This window comes from Ornithodoros turicata, chromosome 2 (assembly GCF_037126465.1).
Source record: "Ornithodoros turicata isolate Travis chromosome 2, ASM3712646v1, whole genome shotgun sequence".
Classification (NCBI taxonomy): Eukaryota; Metazoa; Arthropoda; class Arachnida; order Ixodida; family Argasidae; genus Ornithodoros; species Ornithodoros turicata.
In genome coordinates, this window is record NC_088202.1 from 50856067 (window position 1) to 50884058 (window position 27992).

A 27992-nucleotide genomic window follows, 5' to 3' on the forward strand; every position below is an offset into this window, starting at 1 on the left:
ATCTGACAACCGAAGCCTTCCGCAGAGCAGTACTTTTTACGAACATGTTAAAACTCACATCCTTTCCGGCGCTGTAAGTACACCATTCAAACACTCTGCAATATCTGATAATAATATATGAGACGTCGGTGTCGAGAATTCATCCCCAAGGATTGCGACACATGCAGAGGCATGTGTGCGTGATGTCGGATCTTGACGAATTTCCATACTCTAGGACAAACTCTAGGATACCTAAAAACTATTCAGGCACCCTAATAAAGCCACCGCCCGCCACACACAGTTCCGTCTCGCGGCCAATAGACAAAATGAATGAGACCAATACTTATAACAAAATTAGATGCGCAGGGGAACTACCGCGATGACGTAGAAGTTACCTTCTTAAAAAAAGAGCTTCACGCAATATATTGTATACGTAGAATAGAATAGAAGTAGAAGAAAAAATGGAAACGTAGGTGGCACTTGTGCAATTAGCTGTTCCATTACGCTGGACGTGTGAAAGCATTGAATCATTTAAAAGATCATATCAGCACGCATGTCCTTCAGGTAGTTCGCCAGGGCACACAGTGCAGGTTGTTGGTGCTGCTTTGGCCAGCTCCCCAGTACCTTCTCATCACTAAAATGTCGGTTGTCAAGCTTAGCAAGGGCGTTCTTCAGTGTTCGCTGACTAGAGTCGAAGCGTCGGCAGCTGACCAGCACGTGCTCCGTCTTCTCTACAGTTCTGCAAGTTGAACAGCTCGGCGATCCAACGACACCTATCTTATGTAGGAGTTCTGCTGCGAATGGGACATTGAGTCGCAGGCGATGGGTGACGGACTCTAACGGCCTTGGGATTTTCGATGGGAGGCAGTAGGTGCAGTTGCGAGCGGTTCGCGCGAGGAACGAGTGATTCATGACGTCACCTGTTCACATGGTTTTAGAGAGTCGGTTACGTAGGAGGTGAGCAAGTACTTTGCATGAGATTGCGTGTAGTGTATTTTATAGCGGTTCTTTTATGGTGAGCAGTTCAACCAGCCTAGTCCGCCTTCTCATTTTCACTGGTACCGCAGTACACTGGAATCCACTGGATGGTGATGTTGTGACATCTTTTTTTATTATTATTATTCTGCTGCGATAACACTGTAGACGACCGGCGCAAGTGAGGATGTCGTCGAGCCGTCGTGCATTGCTTTGGGGCCAGATTTTGAGTCAGAGAAAATAATCCATGACGTCGAGGTTCCTTCTGACGCTATGTGTAGGACAGCTTCTTCGATGGCGTAGAGCACTGCACCAGTTGAAGACGTCCTGTGAAACAGACGGGTCGCGTGGTGCTCTCCTGATGACGGAATGGCGACTGCGCATATCGACGACTCTTGTGATGTGGACGCATCTGTAAATATCTGCTGGAATTCGGAGTTCTGAGCAACCACATCCCATGCAAGCTGTATTACAACAGGTCCTGGAGTATCCTTCTTTGACTTGAGGCATGGTACGTCTGGTGACACAGTAGGTAGTTTCAGCGCCAAATCGGGAATGGGAGCTGTAGAGAGCCTTGAACCGAGGTATTTCGTTAAAGTAGGGCGCCAGAAATGGGTGAATGCTCGACCTTGTTCGCGTACGAATCCAGCGGGCCAACGGGTGCTTGACTGTTCGAGACACCAGACGTGTATAATGCCTGAGGGATTCAGTCACCCGCAAAAGAGATATAGGTGGCTCCTAGCTTCAGCAATAGCTGTGCGGTTGGAGGTTGTCTGCGGGACGCCTAGGCAGAGCTTGACTCTTTTTGCTAGTGCAGGTGATAGGGAAGCCCCCGATGTTGGACACACGCCATGAAGGACAGGTACGTTATATGCAAGCATTTGCTGCAAAAGAGAGGAATGAAGAGCAAACATGAAGTGGCATGTCGTGCCCCGTCGCACCCCAAAGATATCTTAAACCGTTGGTACTTAGTCTACCCATTGTTTGAGCTGCTTCACTTCGGCTTTCTAGAACAGAGAACGGTCGAGTACAACCTCCAGAAACCGGTGGTGAGAAACTGCACGTAGGCACTAAGGCCTCCGTGTTCAAGTTCAGAATGACGTGTGGCGGAAGTTTACGGCTGAAACGTAGGAAGACAGTATTTGTTCTATAGTTGTCCATACCCCTTTGCGTTGGGTGCATGAAAGGCTTATCGATAGCCTCCTGCAGACTTCGTTGGAGTGTTGGCCACTTCTTACCGGATGACCAAATGCAAATATCGTCGGCGTATATGCTCGATCGTACTCCCATCGGCAAAATGGCAGGGATACCAGCCATTACAACTTTGAAAAGGAGAAGACTCAGAACTACTCCCTGGGGGATTCCGGCTGTTAAACCATCACAGTCGTCTGTATTACCACTAGATGTTCGTATGAAGAATGTTCTCTTTTGTATGTACCCAGAGAGCCCGTCAGAATTATCGTTCCGAATGATTCCTGTTCCTGAATGAATGAGTCCTGTCTGTGTGTGTGAGGGGGGTTCAATGTAGCCGGCGACTCGATTTTGGATTGCGTCCCCTGCCCTAAATGAACGATGAATGATTCAGCACCAATCATGAGATAGCCGTCGTCCACAGCACGCAAGATATGTATCACAAGGTCCAGTGAACGGCTACTGCACTGGACTGAAACAGCGAAGGCCAGAATCCATAGTGATGATAACATGGCATCTAATCAACCTCGACTTTGAATAAAGCGTAAAACCTGCTTCTAGCACCCCAGACACTAATCTTCTGATCTGTGCTTCGCGAACTCAGAGTATTTCAAACATCTATGGGGTCACCTTTGGTCAATACATCGCTTCTACTTCGCGTTTGATGCAAACCCAATTTGTGTCATTTCAGAAGCTAACGTTGAGAATAATAACCAAAGCAACAATAATAGTGGAAATACTGTTTAAAATAGGTATGGGAATAAACAAGACCTGGAATCGTGCAAACATTGTTTGTGTATCGTTATAAGAGGGTTGTGTCCCGAGGGCACCAGATGATCGTTATAAGCGGACTGTTTCCTCATGAAGAAGTCTACACTTTTTCTCATGGATCACTTTTTGCTTATCTACACCACTCGCGTTCTTACAACAGAAGAGGCAGAAGCGCGGCTGAAACTGATGGCCATCAATACAAGACAACCTGAGTAAAATTGCTTGAAACATCATTGAAACATCAGGGTACCACACTCCTCTCCCTCTTCGAACATCGTATCACCACCACGCCAGCATCATAGATAGTGCATTGCTCGACGTATTGGAATTCGAGGTTGTAGCACGCGGATAATGATTACTACACTAGGAACAAGAAAAAAGTACGTTTGGTATACGTGTAGAGGCCTTGTACCAACTTTCTTCACCTACATAAGGCCGACGCTTAATCGGAACCGCTACCTTCATTGGCAACATTGTTCAGCCTCTCAATAGTTAGGTGGATAAACGGGGATTGAGATAACCGTGTCAAGACTCCTGGCTCACACAACTGATCAAACGTCTTCACTCCAAAGTCGTTGCTACTATTGCTTGCTACATTCTGGATGCTGGCAAGTGTCAAACTGAGCTTTATTGGTAATGTGTCGAAAGGGGAAGCAATAACGATGATGACAGAAACTTTTTTTTAACTTTATACTTATGAACAACACTAGCAATGTCATAAAAAAGAAACAGGCGTCGGTGCCATCTCATTTAGGAAAACAGTTCACCATGCTAAAAATCTCAGCTATCGTATCATCGCGTCACTTTGATCAAAGAAATCTCGTTATGCCCGAGGCTACCTTCGTATTAAGACTGACGTAGGCTGTTTTCTACAGGTACACCGTGAATACACTTGAACATGTAACCTTGGGAGCAACATATGTGCACGCACATGAACAACAGCGCGGCGACGAAGCGACGGAGCGCGATGCGCACGTGGCTGAATTTAATTGAATTGCATTGCGTTCGCGGTTGGTCGGCATTTCCTCATCAGACGGATATTCATTTAACAACAACAATGCAGCACCCAGAGCAGACACAACTCGTTCCATTCCAGACACATTATTCAGACCGACACCACATGTAATGAAGGTAAATCATCACGTTGTACTGGCGAAGCCTGCGCATCCTGATTAAGGCTTCTCGGCGCCTGTCGGCTGGAATCAAATTAGCACGTAATGCCATCGAAGGAGATAATTCACGCGAGTGTAATCGACTAAGTTGTCACAGGCAGCTATTCCTTGGTGTTGCAAGAAATATTGCTCCAATAAGTCACCCTTGCACCTGTACAGGTGTATAGGAATTGCCCTTACCTTTTCCCGTGGGGCCCTGTATATTTAAGGGCGAAATGTTACGTGGTCAAACACATCTTGAACAAGAGCAACGAAGTCGCCCAAGTTCAAGCTATTCAAGTCGCTATGAGTCTTATCTATTTCGTACTGGGCCTCGTCGCAGCGCTGTACGCATTGCCGTACGGCGAATGCTGTGATCCTCGTCCGACGAATGACAGTAAGCAACTGCCACCACCACCAGTTCTTTTTTGCTATGACGTAAACTAGGTGTTTAAACTAACTAGGAGCAGTTTTGTATTTTTTGTCCACGTATACAAAACTTCCTTATGTTACATATATAGCTACTCGCGAATGAAGTGACCTGTTGTTGAATCCAGCTTTTAGCAGCGATGTTCTGTACTTCAGGCGCTCAGAACTATTTCAGTTTAGAAGCCACAAGATAGTCTACTTCCGTCTATTATTTCATTTATTTATTTCGGTACACATCGCCCTAACAGATTTACTAATACACGTTTTCATTACAGCCTCCTGTATTAAGGTTGTCATTCCAAACGTGTTCGGACTAGGAACGGTAAGTTGGAGACTGTTATGTGCATTTTTCTTAGTTTTTAACGTGAATGATTGAATGATCATCTTCATGGCTTAGCGAAACGGCTGAAACCCATCATAAAATAAAATAAAATAAAATGTGAACGCTACATGATCAAAACCAGCATAAGAAGTGTTCCGCCATTATCTATATGCATTCGTTCGAATTTTGATATTTGATTGTATTTGATTGTCTTTATTATTTACAAAATGACTATTAGCTTAACAACTATGACGGGTATGTGGGTTAACGTCGATCACATGAGAGTTCTCTGCACACCGTATTTAACGTGCCTCGCGGAGGAAAGCGCGCCTGAGGAAACTGGTCATCCCCAACCAAATTTACGCAGCCCTCAGCCGAGCCTGATTCCGCTTGGGATTTGTAGTGTACACCTTACCCACCAACAATTCTTAATACTTTTTTTTTCTTCTTGAACACCCTCCTGGTTTAATAAACATACGGATCCGAAATCGGCAGGCGGTGAGGTCGTAGATATCTATAACGATAGGCAGTAATATAGATGCGGTATTATGCTATGCACAGATCCACACAATGCTTAAAAATATAAAACGCTCACCAGCTCCCATGGCATAGTGGTTAGGATTTTCACGCCGAGACTGGGAGGTGGTGGGTTCGAATCCTACCACCGGCTGTGCTGTCTGAGGTTTTCCCTGGGTTTTCCGATGACTTTCCTGACGAATGTCGGCACAGTTCTCCCTGACGTATGCTAACCCCCCTGTCCCCCATTGCTTCCTGCTGTCCTCTCTCCATCTGTCCATGTCTGTACGCCGCTCATAGCCACAGTTGCTTCGCGGCGCTAACACGGAATTACAAATATAAAAATGAAACGCTCCTGATGTGGCACGTACGAATGCATTAGGCTACTTCCCTTGCGCACACTCACGACGCTCACGGTCAACGCTGCTAAAGAAACTCAACTATATAGTAAGAAAATTCGCATTGGTGCCAAAAGCGTTTTAAGTGCGGTGAGTTTATATGTCAATCGCTTGCGGCAAATTTTGGTCACATAGGGCACATGGGTACCACATAGTGCATACAAATGCTAACTGCACTTGGCCATCGAGGATTGTGGTTTGAACTAGTTCAGTTTGAGTATTTTACTGCGTTCCTGGACAGCATATGCCACGCTCTTGCTCTAGCAAAGATGCTCCCCTAATTCACCACAAGCGAAAAGGGTTCCAAAAAGTACAGACTCCGTGTAACCAAACGAGCAGTCATACAGAAGTACGTGTGAAAAAAAAAAACGAACTCCACAGAAGGAGTAAATGGGATGAGACTGAAGAGGGAACAAAGTCGTCGTTCTCTCAGGAACGGTTTCGTAGACTATAAGGACAGTCCAACGTCTTGCGAGTCTTCTCTAACGATGCACTATACAAGTATACAGTTGGTGGGAAAGACGATAAGAATACGCCTACAAACAGTGACTCGGAATGAAACTTTTTAGGAACCACCCATTTAAGCATGTGCATAAACAGCGCAGTTCAACCAGAGTGGCGTAGTTGTAGCTGAAGCAACGAAACATACGTATGAGTAAGAATAGAACATTTGAGGGGATTGTTCACTCCCGTAATCTAATTAAAATAAATGTATCTACGTGGCAGGAACGTGGGCCTGTACACGAATCCCCTATAAGACCTCTCGCTGGGAATCGTATTTTTAAAAATTATGCGTATTTTACCGCAAGAGCCATGGAGCAGGCTTGTACAAGGTAATCACAAAACGTATTTATGTTAAGTTACGAAGTACCGAGCAAAAATGTAACTGAGAAAACGTCTAAATACCCAATCATGCGAGGTATTTAAGATGAAGTAATCAACACTCTGAAGAGTAACTCGTTACTTTCAAGATCATTTGACGTCACAGTTGGAATTCGCTATCAAAGAAATATGAAGAGCGTGAAGATCAAAATTGCGTTACCAAAAACCTCTTGTGCTCGAAAGACATTACTATCCGATAGCCTGCCGCGTATTATAAACATCACTAGCTATCCCTAATACTCCACAGGCACTCTACAGATGCGAATGCGTTCTACAAAAATTACAGAATTTACTGTCGGCATGGTTGGATTAACTGACTTCTGAAAGTATTTGCAAGATATCAGGTTACCAGCACAAATATTTAAGATACGTAACTTAAATACTTTACTAAAGTTACTGTACAAGTCTGCCAGGAAGGTACACGCTCTGTGAGGAGAAAACCAGAGAGCCTCTCATTCTCTCCGGTGACGTTGCATGACGATAACGTTGGGGGTCACGTGGAAGCAAGCGGTTTTCCTCCTCGCGTACTCGCCTCAGCACGAACCGAAGGCGAAGATGCCTGACAACAGAATGCCACTGCCACTGCCTCATCGAGCCACGCCACATAGGTACAGAACACATGCTAAATGCCTCTTTCCCGCCTTCACAGCGTGGACACATAAAGTCAGAATTCGTCTTCTACCTCATTTCGCCGTTCTACGAATTCAAGGACTCGCAAATGATTGCAGCAAACTCCGCAAATTTGAGCCTAGAGACTAAAAATGCAACACGCTTTGCAGAAAGCCACTCTTGAGTAAAATATGGGACCAAAGCACGTTGGTGTTTGGCTCCAGCCATTTAAACACGATCATAATTTGTCTAGCTCTTATTTGTTACGTCACGTCGACGAGTAAGCAGTTTTCTCTATATAGGTGGTGTTGGCCTAGCCTGGCCGCTCGATGTCTAGGAACGCCATCGCAGCGTCACAGTTGTTACATGAAGCCGCGCATACGTCTCGACGCTCGGGAATTTCAAATCGCATGTTTTCCACGACTTTGCGGTGCCGGTACTAAATTACACCATACAATTTCACGCAAAGTGGCGCAGAAACTTGATAAAGTAGGAACTGTACTGCCCTTTCCAGCAACAAAATATACGATCTGATATGTCAACAGCAGACTATCCCTTGAAAGGTCACAACTCCCAGCTGTATACTTACGTCAAATCAATACCACTATTTTTACCAAATACAATTTTTCGTCAATAAGTTTCAGAAATTATATATAATCATGTTGCAAGGTAACTGAACGACATCCGCCACTCCCCTAACGTTTTGCAACACTCCCTCCCCGTGCTTATGGTTCTGAATAAATAACCGGCCACGACAATCTTGGTGTGTCTGGACTTCGTTATAATCTAGCCGAACCCAACAGTTGTCTAGAGAAAATCTAATCATATTAGTGTAGTTTTACGTCTCTATCCCTTTTTGTATTTGCAGATTTTATACATCAGTTAGCTGTTGCTTCTTTCTTTTATATTCGCCACAGCTTTATTATGAGATGTTACAGTATGTTATCTCTTTCTGCAGTGTCTCGCGGGCAAGTTCAACACGTGCGTCAGCCATTCGGTAAGTCAGCGCCTGCCGTCTATGCAGTCGTCCAAACTAACAACAACAATAAATGATGGAAAAGTGGTGATGACATGGGATGGAATGAATCCCCCAAAATGATTCAACGCAACCATGCCTAAACTATTTTGTGGTTGCAGGAGTTGTGTGGTGAGGTAAATTCAAGTAGGTTCTGTGGCATAACGGTGCTCTCACGTGCGCTCGTCTTCCAATGTTGACAAGAAACTATTCTGTGTCTCGTATAAATACGTCTAGCCCCCACAGACACACGCTGTTTTTTCTTCAAAAGAATGCGCAGGTTAAGAAGCCTGCAAATTACGAAGGAACTAAGTCTGAATAGAGATGCACAGAACGACACACGCGCAAACAAACACAGTACCCAAACAGAACACAGTTCCAACGTAGTGCATCCCATGTATGGAAGTCTAGTTTTCGCAATAATAGTTCTCCCCACAATGTTTACGTCTCGTACTTGCACGCGACTTGCGACATTTGTGATTGGCAACGCGCCAATTCCTGGATCGAAGAAGGTATTCGCCTCTCCAGCTGGCTGCTCGCCACACAGCAGACCCCAGCAGAAGTACTCAATCAATGATGCAGACGACAGGTATATTTCGCGCTGACCCGAAACTGCCGCAACTTCCCTTCCTGTGCGATGGAGCTTCCCGGCTTACAGAACTCAAACAGTAACAGCACTGCTCAGTTCCGCAGTGCAGAACCACTGCGGAGAAGCATATTCGATGTCGAGAAGGGGAAGAAGGAAAGGGAAAAAGATTCTACCACAGGAGCGACCTGAACAACGAAGACAGCAGGAAACCACGCGCGAGTTATGTGATTTGTAGAAGTGTACAAGTTTTGAAGCGTGTCTTGTGGAAGGAGGCACGAAGCAGGGCGATTTATTCATCGGCAATCATTCTTTTCTCCGCCATCTTGAGGACGACGCGAGAGCCTCTATAGGTAGTTGGAGAGGCGAATATAGGGCTTCATTTTGTCACTTTCAAATTTCAAGTGAAACCTCAGCTGGAGAAGAACTCAATTGCACCAAAACCAGGAAATGACGCTCTTCGATGTTTGCAATTCACTTTCATAATGTGGGATCTGTGCTATTGAACAAAGACAAATGAGGCTAATGTCGATATATTATCCTGTACAATGTGATTTGTCTGTAGACTTCCTCTCACGGTCACATAACGAGCATAAATCCCTAGTTTCACAACGAAGACTACAATAACTTGTTCAATATCTGTGAACTGTATGCTGAGCACGAAGTACGGCAGCGGACGGCAGTAAAGGCGGCTTGTTTTCATATTTATTTTGTAGAGATAACTAGCAGAAACCGAGTCCCACATGGCATGCATGCTGGACAAACTTTCTTTAACGCTTTAACAGCACGCTCTTACGAGTCCTCTCCGCAATTACGGTTCCTGCGAACTATTCGCAAACACGAAGTGTACAGTGGAACCGATAGTTGGACTAACTTTGAAATTTTAAACCATATTCGCCTGCAGTAAGCTAGATTGCTGTGAATCTACACGAAATTATAAGCGTTGTCTGTTTCTGCAACGTCATCTTTCCGCCGCACGACACGAGCTCGAAAGGGGACGCCCATTATCTAAAGTGGCTTTCATACTCTCGAGGCTTTGCGACTGGTTCACATGAGAGATCCAAGAGACATACGACAACTACCGAAACTGAGCCTGAGGCAGAATCATAACACAGACAGCAACCCACACATGGTGACCTCTGGTGTCACAAAATATGTTGTTTTGTGACTCTGCTTCCGGAAAGCAAGCGTCGAGGGCAATAAAGTCGAACCTCTGCAATTTTCCAAATTATAAAAATTCGAATCTCCTGAATTTTTTGGAATTCCAACTTTGACAGGTTCCTCACATCACCAGTTCCGACAAGGACTATATTTAAATTATGTCACACCACTGAATCGAATTAAGAGCGACAATACGCTATTATTGTGGTCGTAAGGTTTAAGATCGCTGACAGCTGCTGTTGTCAGCGAATTAGCCTAGGATGCGGCTAGGAGGCGGGAGTACATAAATGTCCGCATAATACACAACCAAATGTCCGCACCAGCAAACGAAATCTTGTGTGTGTGCTTGACGAGGTTGTATTCATCTACGCCTTGGTTGATTGATTTGTTGGTTGAAATCCCAAATGTTGTACTTAATGTATTTCTGTTGAACGTACGTTGAACCGACGCCTATTACAGGACGGCATCGTCAACCAAGCTCTTCTACTCGTGAAGGTGGGTTATCTTCACATATGATTACACATCTTTACACATCCTTACTACGCATGCTGGTTACGCCTTATATCTAATGAACAGAAGCTACTGAAAAGACACTAAGCAGTAAGACACGACCAGTAGATTGTCGTTGCCTGTTCTTTGCTTTCAGTGCGTGCTGCAAGGGCTACTCTACCTCTTGGAATGCGGGGAATTAACACTCCGTGACGTCGTATTCTCCGTACTCCGCATCGTTACCGCACTGCTTGACAAACTGGGAGGTATGCCAACGGAACATCTTTTGCCTCACGTTGGTTGACAAAAAAGATGAGTTCGACATATACTCATAGGAGGCAATGCAGATATTTTGACTAAGATCTAGTATAAGGTTAGTAATTTGTAACGCGGAATTGAAAAAAAAAAAAAAAAACAGAAACTGGAAAAGCAGAGAAGATATCCTGCAACACCTTACTTCTGAATAGATCGCGAGGCATACACTATTTTGCAAGTTACACATACGGCGCCTTCTTCTGCACAACCTGTGTTATGAAGGGCACCAAGCATTACGCGGTAAACATATCGAAAATGCCGCGAGAAGAATAGTATGAACTAATGTACGCGCTCCTGCATAATAACCATTCCTTTGGCAACTTTCCACGGTAACGGTAATATTGAAACGTTGCACACATATATCATAGAGTGAAATGTGGCATCAGTCTGGCTAGGTTTACTTTCAGGCTCCATGGATACCCTGCTGCTGGAGTCAGTGCTCCTTGGTGGCACACTTTCCTTCACCGTACTTTTTTTTTTTTTTGCCAAAGCATCACCCATTCATAATAAAACATGGTTTAAAGGAGAGCTTCCGCAGTGCGCGAACATTTTTTTCATTCAATCACTGGCGTTGAGAGCGGCACCGCATTTGTCACCCGATGAGACTCGCGCTGGGAGCATGAGTATGGAGGATTTGGTTGAGCACCGAGCGGCGAGATTCTGACTTTTTATGTATGGAGTTCCTCCATCAGCTCGTGCGTGTTTATGCCATACCAGAGGCCCTCACGGTACGGTAGGGGGTGGCCCACTTTGATGGAGGGGTCTTACTCTTCCTGTAGAATGTGCTTTATTTTTATTTTCTCTTGTGAGTTTATACGATTGGCGCTACGTTTCGCCAGAAAATACAGGGAACTAATGGTGTAAGAGTCAGGGCAGAATGGATAGTAGAAAGAAGATTCACGGTTTCACCGCTAATAATAAACTTTAGGTTATATTCCCGAAATTCAAAATCAAAACTTGTTCGCCCTTATCTCTAAATGAAGCGACGCAGAACACACTACAACAACACAGATGATGTGGTAACTTCCAACCACTGTACGCATGAAATGCATCAAGTGAATGAGACTAACAGCGCACCCAGCCTAGTTGCCTCCTCTCCCCTCCAGCCAAAGCGTGTGCCTTTGTCTATCAGGTCTTCCTGTCTTTCCCTTAGCACCATATCTACCAGGTCTTCCTGTTTGTTCCGCATTTTTGGACAAATGGAATCCCATGGTGCCTTGCTGTCGTCACAATTTCTCTCTCTCTCTCTCTTACTCCGTCTTTTTTTCCCCCCATAACCGTGTCCTTCTACTTGCCGATTCCCAGCGCAGCTGTGACTCCGTTCTTTGTCGTGCTAGTCTTGTCGTTTTCCGGTTCGAGCTTACTTGCCTCGATTGTTTCGGTTGTATTGCATTCTCGTGCTGTAATATGGATATTAGAGCACAATGCTCACATTAAGAACTGTGATGATTGTGAAACGTGTTGGCCTGCCAAATGGTATTGGTGGAATGTACCACGTATCGACAGGGACGCGGTTAAAAGCACACTGTTCATTCCCGTTGCAGTTTACGACCTACTCTCACACCTTACCGGTATCTGTGAAGTTCAAGAGTTACTCGGCGGCTTGGTTGGCCGCTCGGACGTATTGGAGGCGCGCATCCTCACAGATTTCTGCAACCCTCTTCCTACTCCCGCCTACGCTAGATGTGACAAGCACAGTGTAAACCTGACGCTCCCGAGCGTTTTCAAAGCTGGTGAGGTGAGTACGCTTTTATATCAGTACCTAGATATAGGAGCCGAGACGCATGTTGCATACTGCATTTACGCACCCCGCACTCATTTGCATCGACGTTCTTGTAATGAGCAAAACAGTCAGAGAATGGCTGTAATTCACGTGAAACCAACGGATGGTACTATAAGCATCCAAATAAATTGTTGTTCATCGCGTTATATACACGTTCGTCTCTGCCTATCAGCTGCCTATCAACAAAGAACATCGTCAATTTTGACTGTAGCAGGACTGTAAAGTAAATTGCACAGTTCAAACCGCCGTCCCGTGTTGGTGATCTCTCGTAGCCTTATTTCAGTGTCAGCATCAAAAAGTAGCCAACTGCGTGCGACTATAGAATATCCCTGAACGAGATAGAAATGGTTGTACACGTCTTTTATATTACAACGGCTGCTGCTTAGACAGGGCCGTTAATCGCATCTGACTTTTACAAAAAAAAAAAAAAAAGAAGAAGAAGAGAGATCTTCAGTTAGCAGAAGATGTGATCCATTTCTGAGTCCGCTTCAACTTTACGTTTGAGACTACAGTAATAAAGTTGCCGCGCGTTAGAAATTCCATAGTAGCCGATGGTTCATTGCAAGTTCATTTAAAGCAGTGCATTTTCTTGAATGGGAGTTATTTATTGACGGTCTTTTCTCTACCACAAGTGCCTGGGGAAGACGCTCGATCTCTGCTCCGATCAGGTACTACTCCTTGATGGTCCTCTAACTCTAAGAGCCTTCCTCCTTAAAGAATGTTCTAGATTACATTAGTTCATCATTTCACACTTTTGCAGCCTAAGCTCCTGAGCGGACTTGTGGATGGATTGATAGTACGTACACGCCACAGCTCTCACATTAAGTGTATAGTTGACAGTACCCAATTTGGTTTGTTCATAAAGCACGAGCATATACGCACATAAACCACAGTCTTATCTGCTATAAGAACGCACGAAAGCACTTCTTATATAAGACCCCGTATTTTATTTCTGATAGAAGCACAACCAAAACTAATAACTGATGCGATTTGTTAGTGCGTCGTGGAGAACTTGCCAGACCAGAGCCTTGGGGGTCTCGTCAACACCCTTCTCTGTCAAGTTTTCAGCTTCCTCTACAGACTGCTTGGAGGTGGCTCAGGAGCTGTTCTCAAAGGCCTACCAAACTTGCTTTCTTTACTCCTTACCAAGCTCGCAAATTGCCGTAAGTGACGCAACACATAACTGGTGCACGGTGAACTATCGTAGATAACAGATGGCGGGGGTTCTTTTCTAGCGGCTGAAACTTGCTAAGTTGAACATGATGCGGCCACCAAGCCACTATTTTCCTCCTGGACCTTCATCTACGATTCCTTTTAATGGCTCTACTGAATAAACTGCATGGTTCATACTGCCTATATGAATAGCGTTACTTCCTTTTATCGGCGTGTAGATGCGACATGAAGATGAATAGTAAAAGCTGAGCACCCCCTATGAGTGTCCCCAGGGGTCTGATCTTCAACTTGTCTTATCCCCTGACGCGCGTAAAATGGATCACTTTGGCCCGTGATTCGCCAGGAGCTCTAGCCTACCGAAGCCTACCTACTAAAGGAGGAGACTACCAAAGCCAAGCCAAGCCAAGCTTCCCCCTTTTTTTTTATTCTTTGGCGGAATAAATGTATTTCCCCGCCCCTAGTAAAGCGGCTTTGGAGCGCGCGAAATTCTAAATATGGGGATATTTATCGCTATGGGAAAGTTGAAGATGGGGACCCTGCTCCGGTATTTCGCATCTGACTGAGGTACTCTTGCTTTGGTTCTAACGACTTGTGCACTCGATATCTCGTAACGTGTAAGTGCCGTTTAATAATAATAGTAATAATGTCTTTATTTCCAAAATTTGTTTGTGACGGGAACTGTGAAAAAAAAAAAGTCGCCGTGGCGACTTGACAGCCTCACAGCTCCCAATACAATTGACGAAGAAGTAACGAAGATCAAGTACAAAATGGAAATTAAGTACACACACAGCTACGTACATAAATTCTAGATAGTTTTTGTGATACTTGCAATGATTAAAATGAACATCCATTCAGGGGGCTTAATCACTTCCATCGTTCGCGAGCCAACGAGGGGCGGAGCTCTCGTTAACACGAACACGTGACACGTTTCACGTGACGCACTTTCTTCGTTAACAGGCCAAAGGCGTAATCTCTTGCTCGCGTAACGACCGACGGTGTCGTCTGCCTAACGAATGTGTTCACGTGCTCACAGGCTTCATCGCCTACATGGCTCATCATCTAACGAGGCGCGAGGCACTCGGGAGCTCGAGCACGTGGTGTATGACGCGCTCTTTTCGTTAAAGTGACAGGGGCGTAATCTCTCGGTCCAGTTACGATCAAATTAGATCGTTTGCCTAACGAGTGGGTCTGCCCACTCGTTAGAATGTGAAACATCTTCATTTGGAGATTTGCAGAAACGGAATTTCTGCAGAAACGAACATGTATTGCTCCACGACTGTGTACAAAATGGCATGCTCCCCCTTTCATCGTATTACACCAGTGGTTACATGAGGGCCATGAGATATTCTCGAAAATGCAGATGAAGACGAGAAAGAAATCGAAGAAGTGATAACGACAAGCCATAGACAAACCATAGACAAACCATGCGAGCTATCCAAACAAAATTAAACAACCTCATTGGTCGACAAGATTACAGCCTCGTTGGCAGCTGTAGTTTGTTCAGGGCGGTGACATCACAACACGTAACGGCTCGAGGAGCACGATAGCCTCAACGAAGAAGCTAAACGAGGAGCAGGGATTGTGCCACAGCAGGGCGTCGATAAGTTTCTTCGTTTCGTTATTCGTAACGACACACTGACGTTGAAGCTGCCCAAGAAAGATGGCGGAGTGATTCTTCGCCTGGCGATCACACAAGCAGCTAACTATGCCCCATGGACGTGATGCCGTCAGGACGCCTTTCAACTGGACGATACAGATTCTGTAAAGTTCTTCCGCCCGCCAAGAAACGCTCTCCGCACCGTTTGTGAGGACTTGTGACCGTGTACTTCACTCCGTCTTGATAGCTACGGGTGTTGTGATGAACAAGAAAGGCGAAATAGATGCATGTAGTAGTGTTCGAATTGTTCTCTTTAATAGTACATTGCGGACTAGTGTTGATGTAGCAATGAAAGGAAGAGCAAAGGATTCTGTAGATTTTCTGAGGTCGATTGTCTTGAATAGTTTCATAACATTCTCTTGTTTCGCGCTGCTAACATGGAATTAAAACAGTTCACTGACGTTCTGTTCAAGCTCACTAGAAAACTGTTGCACTGCGAATTTATTTTATTTTAGGCGTCAGGATGCCTTCCAACTGGACCAGATAGATTATGTAAAGTTGTTCCGTCCGGAAAGAAATGCTGTTCGCACTGTTTACGAAGCCTGACTGTAAGGCTGCGCGTTGTACTTCCATGCTTGAAGAAAAAGGTACATACAATTAATGAAATAAGTGTACACGTTGAGGAGAACGGGCAGCCTCCTCCTCTTTCTTCTTTTGATACTTCTGATACCACTACGTCTTTCCTTTCTCATTGCGGACTAGTGTTGATGTAGCAATGAAAGGAAGAGCAAAGGATTCTGTAGATTTTCTGAGGTCGATTGTCTTGAATAGTTTCATAACATTCTCTTGCTTCGCGCTGCTAACATGGAATTAAAACAGTTCACTGACGTTCTCTTCAAGCTCACTAGAAAACTGTTGCACTGCGAATTTATTTTATTTTAGGCGTCAGGATGCCTTCCAACTGGACCAGATAGATTGTGTAAAGTTGTTCCGTCCGAAAAGAAATGCTGTTCGCACTGTTTATGAAGCCTGACTGTAAGGCTGCGCGTTGCACTTCCATGCTTGAAGAAAAAGGTACATAAAATTAATGAAATAAGTGTACACGTTGAGGAGAACCGGCAGCCTCCTCCTCTTTCTTCTTTTGATACTTCTGATGCCACTACGTCTTTCCGTTCTCGTCTCGGACTCCCACGTGAACTAGAACTCAGCACACACTAGTTCTCGTAGAATATTTAAGACCATTCTCACCCGACACCATCGTCAGGGTAGGAAAATGATTAACAATTTTTTGCGTATAGCTAGACGATTATCCTTACAGTGATGTGCATGTTTGTTAATTATTTTCACACGACTAGCGAGCCATATATTGAGACGGGAAGAAAAAGAAGATGACGAACGAGCCTGGGGACGAACAATGGGCGTATGGGCGCGTTAAGCAGGCTCCCGAGCGCCATAACCCGGGTTTTCAGGGGAACGTACCCGTGGTGTCTCTACTTAAAGAGGCCGTAAACAGGCCACCAAACATTTCTAAAATAATGATACCCCATGAAAGAACGCAGATCATAATACCCAAATATACATTTCGTTCGGCTCGTGCCAGCTCACTGACCCATATAACTGCTTTCAAAGATGAGTAACCAGCGAGCCTCTCTCCACCATGCATACGTCACATGGCTACGTAGCGTTTTGCCGTCCAATCGGGGGGCCGAGCTGCGCACATGACGTTTCAAATTACCAGCCAATAAACATACTTCGTTATCAGCTGTGAGTCGGAGCGCTAAGTTTTGTTTGTGTGAAACGACGTTCCGAAATTCAACGTCATGACATCTTCAACATCTCCGGCTGCCGCAAACGTCAACAGTTGGGCTGCTATCACATGACGCGATTCGAACCCGGGTTCCTCCCAGTCACGACGTGACATGGCCAGCACGCTATCCACTGTACCACGCGAGCTAGTGACGCGATGCCGCGTGGCTCAAACCAAAGTACGGCAGCCCAGTTGTCGGAACCATTCGAAGATGACGAAGATGTTCCATCGCGCGCCTACCTAGCCTACCTAAGATTCCGGAACTGTAGTCCCGGATATTCATTCGCGCTCGTGGTGTGCTGCGTGCTACTGCCCAGAAAACGTAGTGCGCGTATGATACCTAAATTAAACGCATTTCTTTTTCAGTTTGAGGCTGTAACTGTTTAGATTTTGAATAGAAGAGGATTCACGTTCATCTAGTCCAATTCTGCATTTGAAATAAAATCATACGTGGAACACTCGATCGCAATTGGTGAAGAAAGCGCTACGTCAAAATGACGTTAAGTAAGAGCGCGGGGCGGAGCTAAAATGCGAAAAAGTGCAGTGGACATTTCATCCGTATGCAAGCGCCTTTTGTTTTTGAGCGTTAGTAATTGCAAGGAGTTTTCACTGCATAAGTTTCAATAATATAACACAAAGAAATGTGCACCTGTATGTAAATGTGCACCATGTACCTGTTTACGGCCCCTTTAATGGTGTTGGTGAGCCTATCAGGAAGCCGAGCGCCAGAGCCGCTGAGCGCGCGCCGCCTATCGAGCTTTCTTTTGTCGTCTGCTTTTAAGTAAACCTAGCCGTATACCATAGCAGTCCTCTATAATCGTATAACTATTTACCCCCGACATCCGATGATTCCAGAAACACATGGGCGGTTGCAACGTGTTCCAACGGTTGCGCCATTTCGAAAGGCAGTACACCGGAACATGCGTCACGCTCCGGAATTGGCCTCGCTCTTCCGCAGCGTTCTCCGGCTCCCCGGCTCCGAAGAAGGGGTGCGCAGGGCAGGGATTTCCCTTCCTGTATTTTTGCAACCCCCCCCCCCCTGAAATTTCTCAGGTGACCCCACCCTGTTCGGCCACCAACACGTTCTGGTAGTGAGTCCTGCGAATTACATCCTGTGCTGTCAAACTTGGGCTGTAAGACCACAGTCATGCAGATGATCGTACCATGCATTTGTCCAAAATCATCTGAAAGTGAGTGTGCAATGCATATATTGCGCGCATATACGAGCGAAAATGCGTGCGGGCACGCAAACTCAATGTGGATCATCAAGAGCCATTTGCGCCCAACTCAATCAAGCGAGGTATTGTAAGGTTTTCACCGTTGGTTGCTAGGTGTCCATTGACAAGATGCTAGTCTCTTTTCTTTGTCGGTTGTGTGATTATGAATCCTAATGTTGAAATGCCGTTCACAATGAATCTCTATTTTAATGTACTGTGTTCTAAAGTGATAACATGTACAAATAAACCGGGAAAGCTCTGCAGACATGTCACCATTGTGCCACGATTCTTTCCGTGTCTAAGACAAATTCCGTAAGTGAAACCTTCACCAAGCATGACCCCCCCCCCCCCCTTGAAAGCTCGGCACCCTCCCAGTAGTGAATTTCTGGGGAAATCACTGGCGCAGGGTGCACCCGGGAACGTGCACCGGAAGTCACTTTGAAGGTGTTCAGTGATCCCCTGAAAGAGGGAATGTTCCCGGAACACGAACCTAACGCGCCCATTGGAACGCAATGAGCATGTATGAGAGCACGAGAATGCGAGCTATCGGAACAAATGAAACAGTCCTATTGGTCAGAGAAGATGTAGCCTCGCTGCCAGCCTGCTCTTCGCTCAGGGCGGTGACATCACAACACGTGAGCGCTCGCAACGTGCAAAATAACCACAAAGAAGAAGCTTCACGAGGAGCACAGATTGCGACCAGGCAAAGCGTCGATAAAGTTGCTCGTTTCGTTAGCCTGAACGACTCGTTCAGCTGTCTCGTGCCGTTAAGTTGAAAGTGTGAAACGATTAAGCCCCCAGGATACATAGAAGAATGTAGTCAATATGTTGATCACCATATGTTGTCCCACAGCGTTTTCTTTTCTTTTTTTTAAGCTACTGCTTACGACACTTATGGTGTCAAGAATGTCCTCTCAAATCACACACAAATGTGACACGTCAAGGATGCTTTGTGGGGCGTTTCATAACAACAAAGTAGTCTATGTCGGTGTAATTTTTGCATTTTCAACAAAACATGTTGCTCAAAAAGCGCTACAGTGGTGTGATTATACGGAAGGTAATCAAGAAAACGAATACTTTTTAAATATAAATAATTTGTTCAAATTTGACCTTGCAGTACCTATATAGACAGCACAAGATGTTGAAAATGTTTTGCATAAATCTTACCGGAACGTTGGAGTGTTGCAGCGATGCTTCATGCCCACATTCATCGTTGTAGCAATATATTTGTTTCAATGTTCATGCTATGGCTCAAAGATTGCGTAAAGCTAACATTGCGATGAAACTGAAACAATGTTGAATATAGGTTACGGTGTGGTAATGTAGCGTTTATATTATTGATGTGATGTTTTACAAACAATGTCAATGCTATCTTGCGTCTTGTTCGCACGTTGCAATTGTGTTTCTTCCAAAACGATTTACCAGCAATGCAAAATCAAGATTGGTATACAGTTATATAACTTTATTTCAATATTGTCGCTGTATTTCAAAAGATGCGTAAGGTTAACAGTGTCATTGCGTTGCCGAAGCAATGTTGCGTGTGCACCATTGACAAAATGTTGCAATTACATATTCCTGATGTGGTGTTTGTTGCAATGCCGCAATAGCATTGCTCACGAAACACTGTATCATCAGCCTAATCTTAACGTTACAGCACTGTCATTGTATCAATGTGTCTTCTGTATGGGGTCAAAGGATGGGTAGTGCTAACAATATAATTTTGTTGTGAAAACAATGTTGCACATTGTACATCACGCAAACGCCGCAGTTACAATGTGTAATAGGTGTTACCTCTAGGCAACATCTGAAACATTGTAGCAAGAGTGCAACAAACATATTGCTGCAATGTTGCAGATCTTGCATGCAACATTGCCGAGGGACTTCAGTGTCTCAGTGCATCATATTGTTCTATCTGTGATTCCCACCAATAAATAACGAAATGAAATCTCCAGAACTTCTCGTGATGTTCACCCGTCACTGTTTTTGACGTCTCATGCAGAAATGGGACATTACCGCAATGCTTCTTTTTCATTGTTGGAGCAGCATTTCAGATGTTGCATTTTAGAAACATACAATTATGTTGCTGAGGCAATGTTTCACGGGCTGCAGTGAGGAAACATTACACTTAGATTGCTGGTGCAATGCTAGTGAAGCAATATTGTAGCAAAGCTAGAGCAACAAATCATCAGTAGGAACTGAAAACTACATAAAAGAGTAAACGCAGGCAATATGCCAAAAAAATATACGATGTCTGAGAACGTTTAGTGCGGCCATTATGGGCTAAGTTAATGCATTTTTTGAGAGACATTATATCCTGGGACAACACTGCGGACGCACGATAGAAGACGACTGTGGACGGAATAATTGAGACGAGGACCGTATATGCTGAATGAAAATTAATCTATCCAGGAACATGAAATTCATTACAATACATTCTTATGCACATGCGAATGCGTGCTTGGACCTTCGATATGCATGGCGTTGTCCCGTAGAGCTTGTGCGACCAGAGCCCTTGAGCTCTCGCGTTGCATGGTGGTTAGAACAATCGCCTTCCGCGACAAGACTGGGAGGTAACACGGGTTGGAATCCTGTCTATGCTGTCTGCAATTTCCCCAGGATTTTCCGGTAGACTTTCCAGACGACTGTCCGTTCACCCGAAGTCTGCCCAGGACGATAACTATGTAAGCATACTATGCTACATAGCACATATATCACCACGACAACACTGCAGTGCTCTTCCAGTTTTGCTTTTGTAACGCTGCTACAATGAAATTAAACTGGTCATTAGCAATGTTGCATCAACATGCCAATGTCACCGTCGTGAAATGTTTTTTTTTCTGTAACATTTTTGAACGAAGGCCGTCCTTAGCGCTGTCACATCAGCATCGCAACGTGTGTTTCTGTAATGTTGTTTCCATAACACTGTGCAGCATAACGAAAGCGGTCCTTACCAACATAACATCAATCGTGCATGGCAATATTGGTGCAATCTCACTGCAACAAATTGTGCCCATTGGGATAGTGCCCCACACCAAAAAGAAGTAGCTGAGGTGCGAAAACATTAATGCCTAATAAAGTAACATAATAGAAGACTTAGTCATATGTATCTGTACAGATAACTAAATATCCGAGGTGCCTTGGAGTGAACATAATTGATGGGTAATGTCCGAGACAGGTTTGAGGAAAAGACTACACCAAGAATCTTAACACTGCCAACTAAGCTGTTAAGCTAAGCTGCCTTTGCCTTTTCGTCAACTGCTATTCTTCAAGCGATGTGTGCAAAAAGGGTGTTGTGTTCGTTTTCCTATGTTTCACAGTCCCTAGCTGCTCCCGCTATGGTAATCGATCGGGGTTTCCGACGTGTGAACAAAATCTAGACCGCATAAATAATAAGCCATGTATGCTATTCACACAATGTAACAAGTTTCGCCACAAGCAACGCAGACATTTTCCTATAACATACATATAACATACATACAGGGTGTCCAGGAAAACGTGCACCGGGACTCAAAAGACATGGTGGGTCATACGCGAATGAAAACTGCCGAATACTGTACGGACTTGCGTGTTCTAACCTCCTGATTTTTTCATGGTGACCGACTAATTAATTGATGCAGCTAATTATTCCATTTTTAATTGTTCGTCCTATGGCCAAGATAGGAATTAGAAACTTGTAGAGCACTTTGACAAATCCCCATCGCATATGTTTCCTACAGCGTACGCCTTCCATGGAGATTTTTTTTTCTGACATTATGTGACATGACGTGAGCACAACAAAGCATGTGCCTCGATATCAGAGTTCTTAATCGTACAGAAAGACTGTGAAAGTGAAAAAAAAATCTGCCGAGAAGCGACCTAAAATTTTTATTCCGTGTTAGCACCCCGAAGCAGCTGCGGCTATGAGCGGTGTACGGATGTGGACAGATAGAGAGAAGACAGCAAGAAGGGGAGGAGAACAGGAGCGTTACTATGCGTCCTAGGCCGACTTCAGGGGCAACTCTGCCGACATTCGTCTGGAAAGTTTCCGGAAAACGCGGAGAAAACCTGAGGCAGCACTGCCGATGGTAGAAATCGATTACACCACCTCCCAATCTTCTGCACGACCTTGGCTACCACCAAGAAGCGGGACTACCTAACCCACTCGGCCATGCTGCTGGTGAGAAGCGACCCCCAGGTGAGAGCTCACCTGAAGGGCGCTTCTGTGCAGATAAGAAATGTAGTACCGTACGCTTAGCAGCTCTCAAATCGAGGCGCGTGCGTTATTGCGATCGCCGCATGTCACGTGGTACACTTTCGGGTTTTGCGGAGCGAGGAAAAAACTTCACACAAGCCGTACGCTGTAGGAAACTTTTGCGATGGGTGTTTCTCGACACGCTCTGCAACTTTCTAAGGGCCAGTTCTCCCTTGGACGTCCGACATGACGTCGTGAGCGGACGGCGGAAATAGACGCGCATGTCCGAGCGACATTGTGAGTGGAGAGACATCGAGCCAAAAAAATAGCCATGCCGAAATTATTTCACGATGTCGGCGAGAGATGCTGAGAACGATATACTGGCAACAAATAAGGTGACACAGAAAGGCCTCGTCGGTACCGGCTGCGCCTCCTGATTTTTGTCTGCTTGTTCCAGTGTGTTTTTTTCATTCAGTACTAGGATACCACCTTGCCACGGATTCTCTGGGTGACACACCGCGTAGTTTCTATTGGCTGACTCTGCTGTCTCTGACGAATATTTTCTTGAAACAGTGCGCTGTTATCTGTTCCACTACATTCGCCATGGCTAAACTAGTGCGGAATGAGAAAGACCAAATCTCACAGGGTCACGTTGAACATGAGCAACCGCGAGACAGAATGCCATGGTGATGAAACACGAAAATCGTGCACTCTGACTCTGACTTTCGTTTATCGTATCGTTTCCGTAGAGTGTTGCCGATCTGTTAAATCTCCCGAAAGTGTGCTTTTTTTAAATCCGAAATGAAGTCCTCGTCCTACATCTGTTCTGACTCTATCGCAATTCATACGCATTTGGCTGTGCGCCAAAGTGCAGGGTATTTTTTTCTCAAACATGTACTCAATCAGCGTGAAAATATATTTCTCGTGTCTGTCTGATGTACAGCCTCTGTAAAGCGCAGCTGTAGCCAGTTGGAACCGGGGCGGAGCTATGTGTACAGGGCCTAGATACGAATAGAACTTGTCTAGAGAGCTAGGCTGATCAGGGCGAACAACGGTTGAAATTGCGTCTCTATCTGAAGCCGTTGCACCTTCTGGTAATGGACCAATCAGTGATCCAAGAGCTAGAAAAGGATAGAAATGGAAATTGTGGAGAGCGGGTACAACACCCTATAGAACTGTCATCGCAGCACCGTCTGGTTGGGGTCTTGTCTTTGCCGGGTTGGCTTAGAAATGCCATAGCCGCAGTTGAGCCATTCAGCATTGAGTAGGCTTAGAATGGACCAATTAGCCGGCTTGGCAGCATGAAGGAGACAACGAATCAGCGATGAGTAGGCCTGAAATGGACCAATCAGGATAAAGGAGTGGAATCAAGCCATCCAATTAGCAAAAAGGGGTGGAGCTATGCCAGCTAATCAGTGATCCGTAGGCTTACAATTGGCGCGAAAGGACGAAGCGACGATCGACCAGTCAGAGGGCTTAGACTGGCATGTGTGGAATTCGAACTGGATTGTGTTGGATTACAACGGGATTGTTAGATCAGAATTAGCTAATTCTGATCTAACAATCCAGTTGTAATCCAACACAATCCAATAGAAAATCCTGGTTGTTTGCCACGGAACTATACTACTTACAGGTACATGGCGTCTGCGTTCCAGGAGTCCGGGATCCTACTTTGTACAAACGGAACAGGGAAGATAATTTCGACGAAACTGCAAGTACCGGCTTCGGAGACCAGAAACGTTATTTCCCACCCAAGACCATCTCTGCGTCCAATGACTACAACAGCTGAAGAAGATGAGGACGCAGTACAGCAGTGAAACCAGATACCACCGTCTCAGAATCACCACCATATGTCGAGGACCTGCTAATGCGTCAGAACATCGTACTAGAAGAACTACGTAGGTCGGCCAGACCCACAGGGTCCACAACGGCTGGCTACAATAACAATAACTTTACACAAGAAACTTAAAGTTGCCTTTCTATTCTTTCATTGTTTTGAAGGAAAGGAAGATGTATCGCGACTTTGGTCTATGAACTTACTAGCTGGCTGGTGGTACGTGCTGATGTTTGCTAAAAAGACAATGAGAGACAATTTCGAAAAAAGACAATTTCGACGAAACTGCTAGTGCTTGCTGTCGACAGCAGAAACGTTGCTTCCCACAGACTCTCATAGACACAGATCACTGTGTGTTCAATGGCTACGTAACAGCTGAACAAGATGAGAACGCAGCACAATAGCGAAGCTAGATACCGCTGTCTCCGAATCAGCATGATATGTCGAGGAACAGCGAATGCATCGGAACAGCAGAATAGAAGAACTACGTAGGTCGGTTAGACACATGCGGGGTCCACAACGGCTGGCTACAGTGACAAGAAGTAAACACTAGAAACTTAAAGTTCGCATTCTATTTTTTCGTTGTTTTGAAGGAAAGGAAGATGTATCGCGACCTCGACTGCTTATTAAAGAAATACGAGGTTACTAGCTGTCTGGTGGTACGTGCTGATGTGCAGTGATTTACCAGATCCCCCTACACCCCCCTAACACCCCCAAATGTTCAGTGACACCCCCATAACTTTTTCACCTGCGTACCCCCGTACAGGGGGTGCGTTTGTGATTTCAGGTTTGACACATATCTGTAATATTATATTAACCTGTAATGACGTAACTATAATAATGCCCCCCTCCCAATTTTTTCCAATATCCTTCCATGCTTGGGATTCTGGATAAACCACTACTGATGTGTTCTACAAAAGCTCTAGTAGTCTAGCTCTTGAGCGTATAACGATACAAGAAGTGGTGGGAATTATGAGTAATTTCTTCATTTTAACATTGCCTCGAGCTTGAGGGAAACCCCAGGACGAGAAGAACACACGACAGACGCGTGTGTCTGCCACTGTCTTTGGGTCTGTCACACTCGTGAGTCTGTCGTGTGTTCTTCTCGTCCTGTGTTTTCCGTCAAACTCAAGGGAATGTTACTATCTAGCCAACACCAGCTAGCTTGCCTACTCCTGTTATCTTCATCGTCATTTCGTCAGCTATGGTCTGATGTGCTCTAAAAGAAGCTATAGTAGTTATTTTTTTATTCTGTGTTAGCGCTACGAAGCAACTGTGGCAATGAGCGGCGTACAAATGCGGACAGATACAAAACGGACAGCAGGAAGGAGTTGGGGACAGGGAGTTAGCATGCGTCCTGGGCCGCTATAGGAGTTAGGGTTTCGCTCTTGAGCGTAGAACGATAGAAGCAGTGTTGGGAATTGTGAGTCATTTATTCAGTTCTGAGTTGACAGGATTTTTATCGATGAACCTCCGCGAATGGGATTTCGCGATTGAGATCAAACTGACACAGCTCGCTTACATAGCCCTTAAATAGTAACCTTGACGTTTCTTGTATCCGTTTCATTTGGGTATCTCCACGGTGCTCTGTCTCATGTCGATGAAACCTTCGTCATTTATATGTTTTATGTTCTTTCTGTAGAAAAACGCTTTCACAGAAAAAAGCAGCGCTTTTTATAGAAAAACTGACCATGCATTTCTACATGTTCCCTTCAAATAAGAGGCATAGTTTTATTCACAGTCGTCATCGAATAGCGTCCATCGGCTCATTTCATTGACACCAAGGACGAATCCGAGCTTTGACTTGCCAAACTGAACCACTGAAGTGTAAAATCCTGAGAAACGGCAGGAAATGAATTACTCCGGCTACTTCATGTTGATGAAAAGGCAGGCTCTCGAAGCTCCAGATGGTTTATTTGCCAAAGAGTGGTTCATGTTGAGTTGGACGATATGTGGACAGCTTTCGTGGATGCCGAAGAGTTTTTAGTATTTTACCACATCAGCTGAAGTATGCCGCGATGCTGTCGTTGACCATACCGGTACCGGTGACCATACCACAGTGACATGTGTACTGATTAATTTTATCACAAGCGCCAGTTCAAACTAATGCAACAATTGAGTGGTAATGGAAAAAAATACACGTGGTAACATCAGTTTCCCACACAGAACCATATCTTTTAGTTTATTCACGTGTCGCAGGAGCATACAAGCGATCGTCAGTGGAAAGGACTACTCACATAGTACAGATTTGTTTCGCACACGCTATTGCAACAAGTCAATGCATCTTTAATAACTGAATGCCGAGGCAGTGTCTCGGAATTATATGTCCACACCAAAATTTGCACAAAAATTATCATTTGCTTTGCGCCAGCAATGCCACAGTCATGAAAGTCGCCAGCTTGTTCGCCGGAGTTGGAGCGTGGGGGAGCAAGGTTTCGACGGCAGTAACCATTGAGAAAGAAAGAAAATGAATCATCTATGCGTATTTGGGAGAAGAGAAAAGTGTGGAGGAACTGACGTATGAACAGAGGGTGCGTTCTAGCTTGCCTGAGGACCTTGCAACGGTCACGTTACCCGAGGACGCCAATGAGGATGGCTCTGTGTGCGCCACTTTTGGGGCTCCTGCCGACATGCCACGATCACACCTGTCTATAGATTGCGAAACGATGCAATACATGCAACTGTACAACCGAAACTGAAAGACTAGAAGTGACGTTACACGGTTGGGTCCCAATTCGAGCTTCACTTTTTGGTGGAACAGGGCGCCTCCTTTTGGGTAGGACAGCAATTTGGCCGACACGATTAGTTTTCAAAGGCAGACAGGAAGGCTGACTGACGAACACTGCGAAATGCACCTCCTACAACGAGCCAACAAAATATATGCTTAAATAAACACACGGTAACCAGTTTCGTGACCAATACTCAAGCATCTTAAATTGTCATTATATATCTCGAGTACTGCTTGAGATATTTCCTGGTCATTCATTTTCAGGTATCTGTACTGTGTTCAAAGTAGTCCTCCCTTAATTTAAATACATTATTATAGTACTTCTACATGTCAACGCTAAACATAATCGGCGCTGATACTGTTTATGAAGAACTGCCAAGGGCCTCACTCAGCAAACAGGACACACACTTACTCTATGTACGCATGCATTACACTTATTCAGTGTTGCCAACTTTTTGTCGGCGCTCCCTCCAAGTCAACCCTAAAACCCTCTAGAATCTGGACAAAACGTCCGTTTCTAAAAATATCGTGTATTTTCAGTGAAACAATTAGATATTGATGATATACTGATATATTCACTTGCGCGGAACAAGATATCACAGGTTTTGTATACGCAGGCATATCCTTTACCGAGCAACGCCCCGGCTCGAGCTTAGGTGAGAGTAGTGAGAAAATAAAAATAAAGAGCGGGGATCGAGTCTAGAAGTCTGGCAGAATGCACTGCTTTGCAATGCTATGCTTTGGGATACCTCTTCAAGCCAGTCTTCGAATTCATCAAGTTTAAGCCACTCATTCGAGAACTTCTGTCGGTATGGTGACTTGTTCTCTGGATTGGAAGTCTTCCCCATTATTATGAGGAGGGATATTGTGCCCCAGAAGAGACTCGCGGAAAA

General features: G+C 44.9%; 1 protein-coding gene across 1 annotated transcript; it reads left to right on the forward strand.

Annotated features, from left to right (window-relative positions):
• Positions 1 to 4303: 4303 nt before the first annotated feature.
• LOC135385386 (uncharacterized) lies at positions 4304 to 13926 on the forward strand. The gene is made up of 10 exons (XM_064614670.1): positions 4304 to 4464; positions 4772 to 4818; positions 8182 to 8220; positions 10445 to 10480; positions 10632 to 10740; positions 12334 to 12527; positions 13205 to 13240; positions 13333 to 13368; positions 13570 to 13735; positions 13808 to 13926. Exons 1-10 carry the CDS (start codon positions 4374 to 4376, stop codon positions 13822 to 13824), a joined length of 771 nt encoding a protein of 256 aa, XP_064470740.1. The 5' UTR covers positions 4304 to 4373; the 3' UTR covers positions 13825 to 13926.
• The last annotated feature ends 14066 nt before the right edge of the window (positions 13927 to 27992 follow it).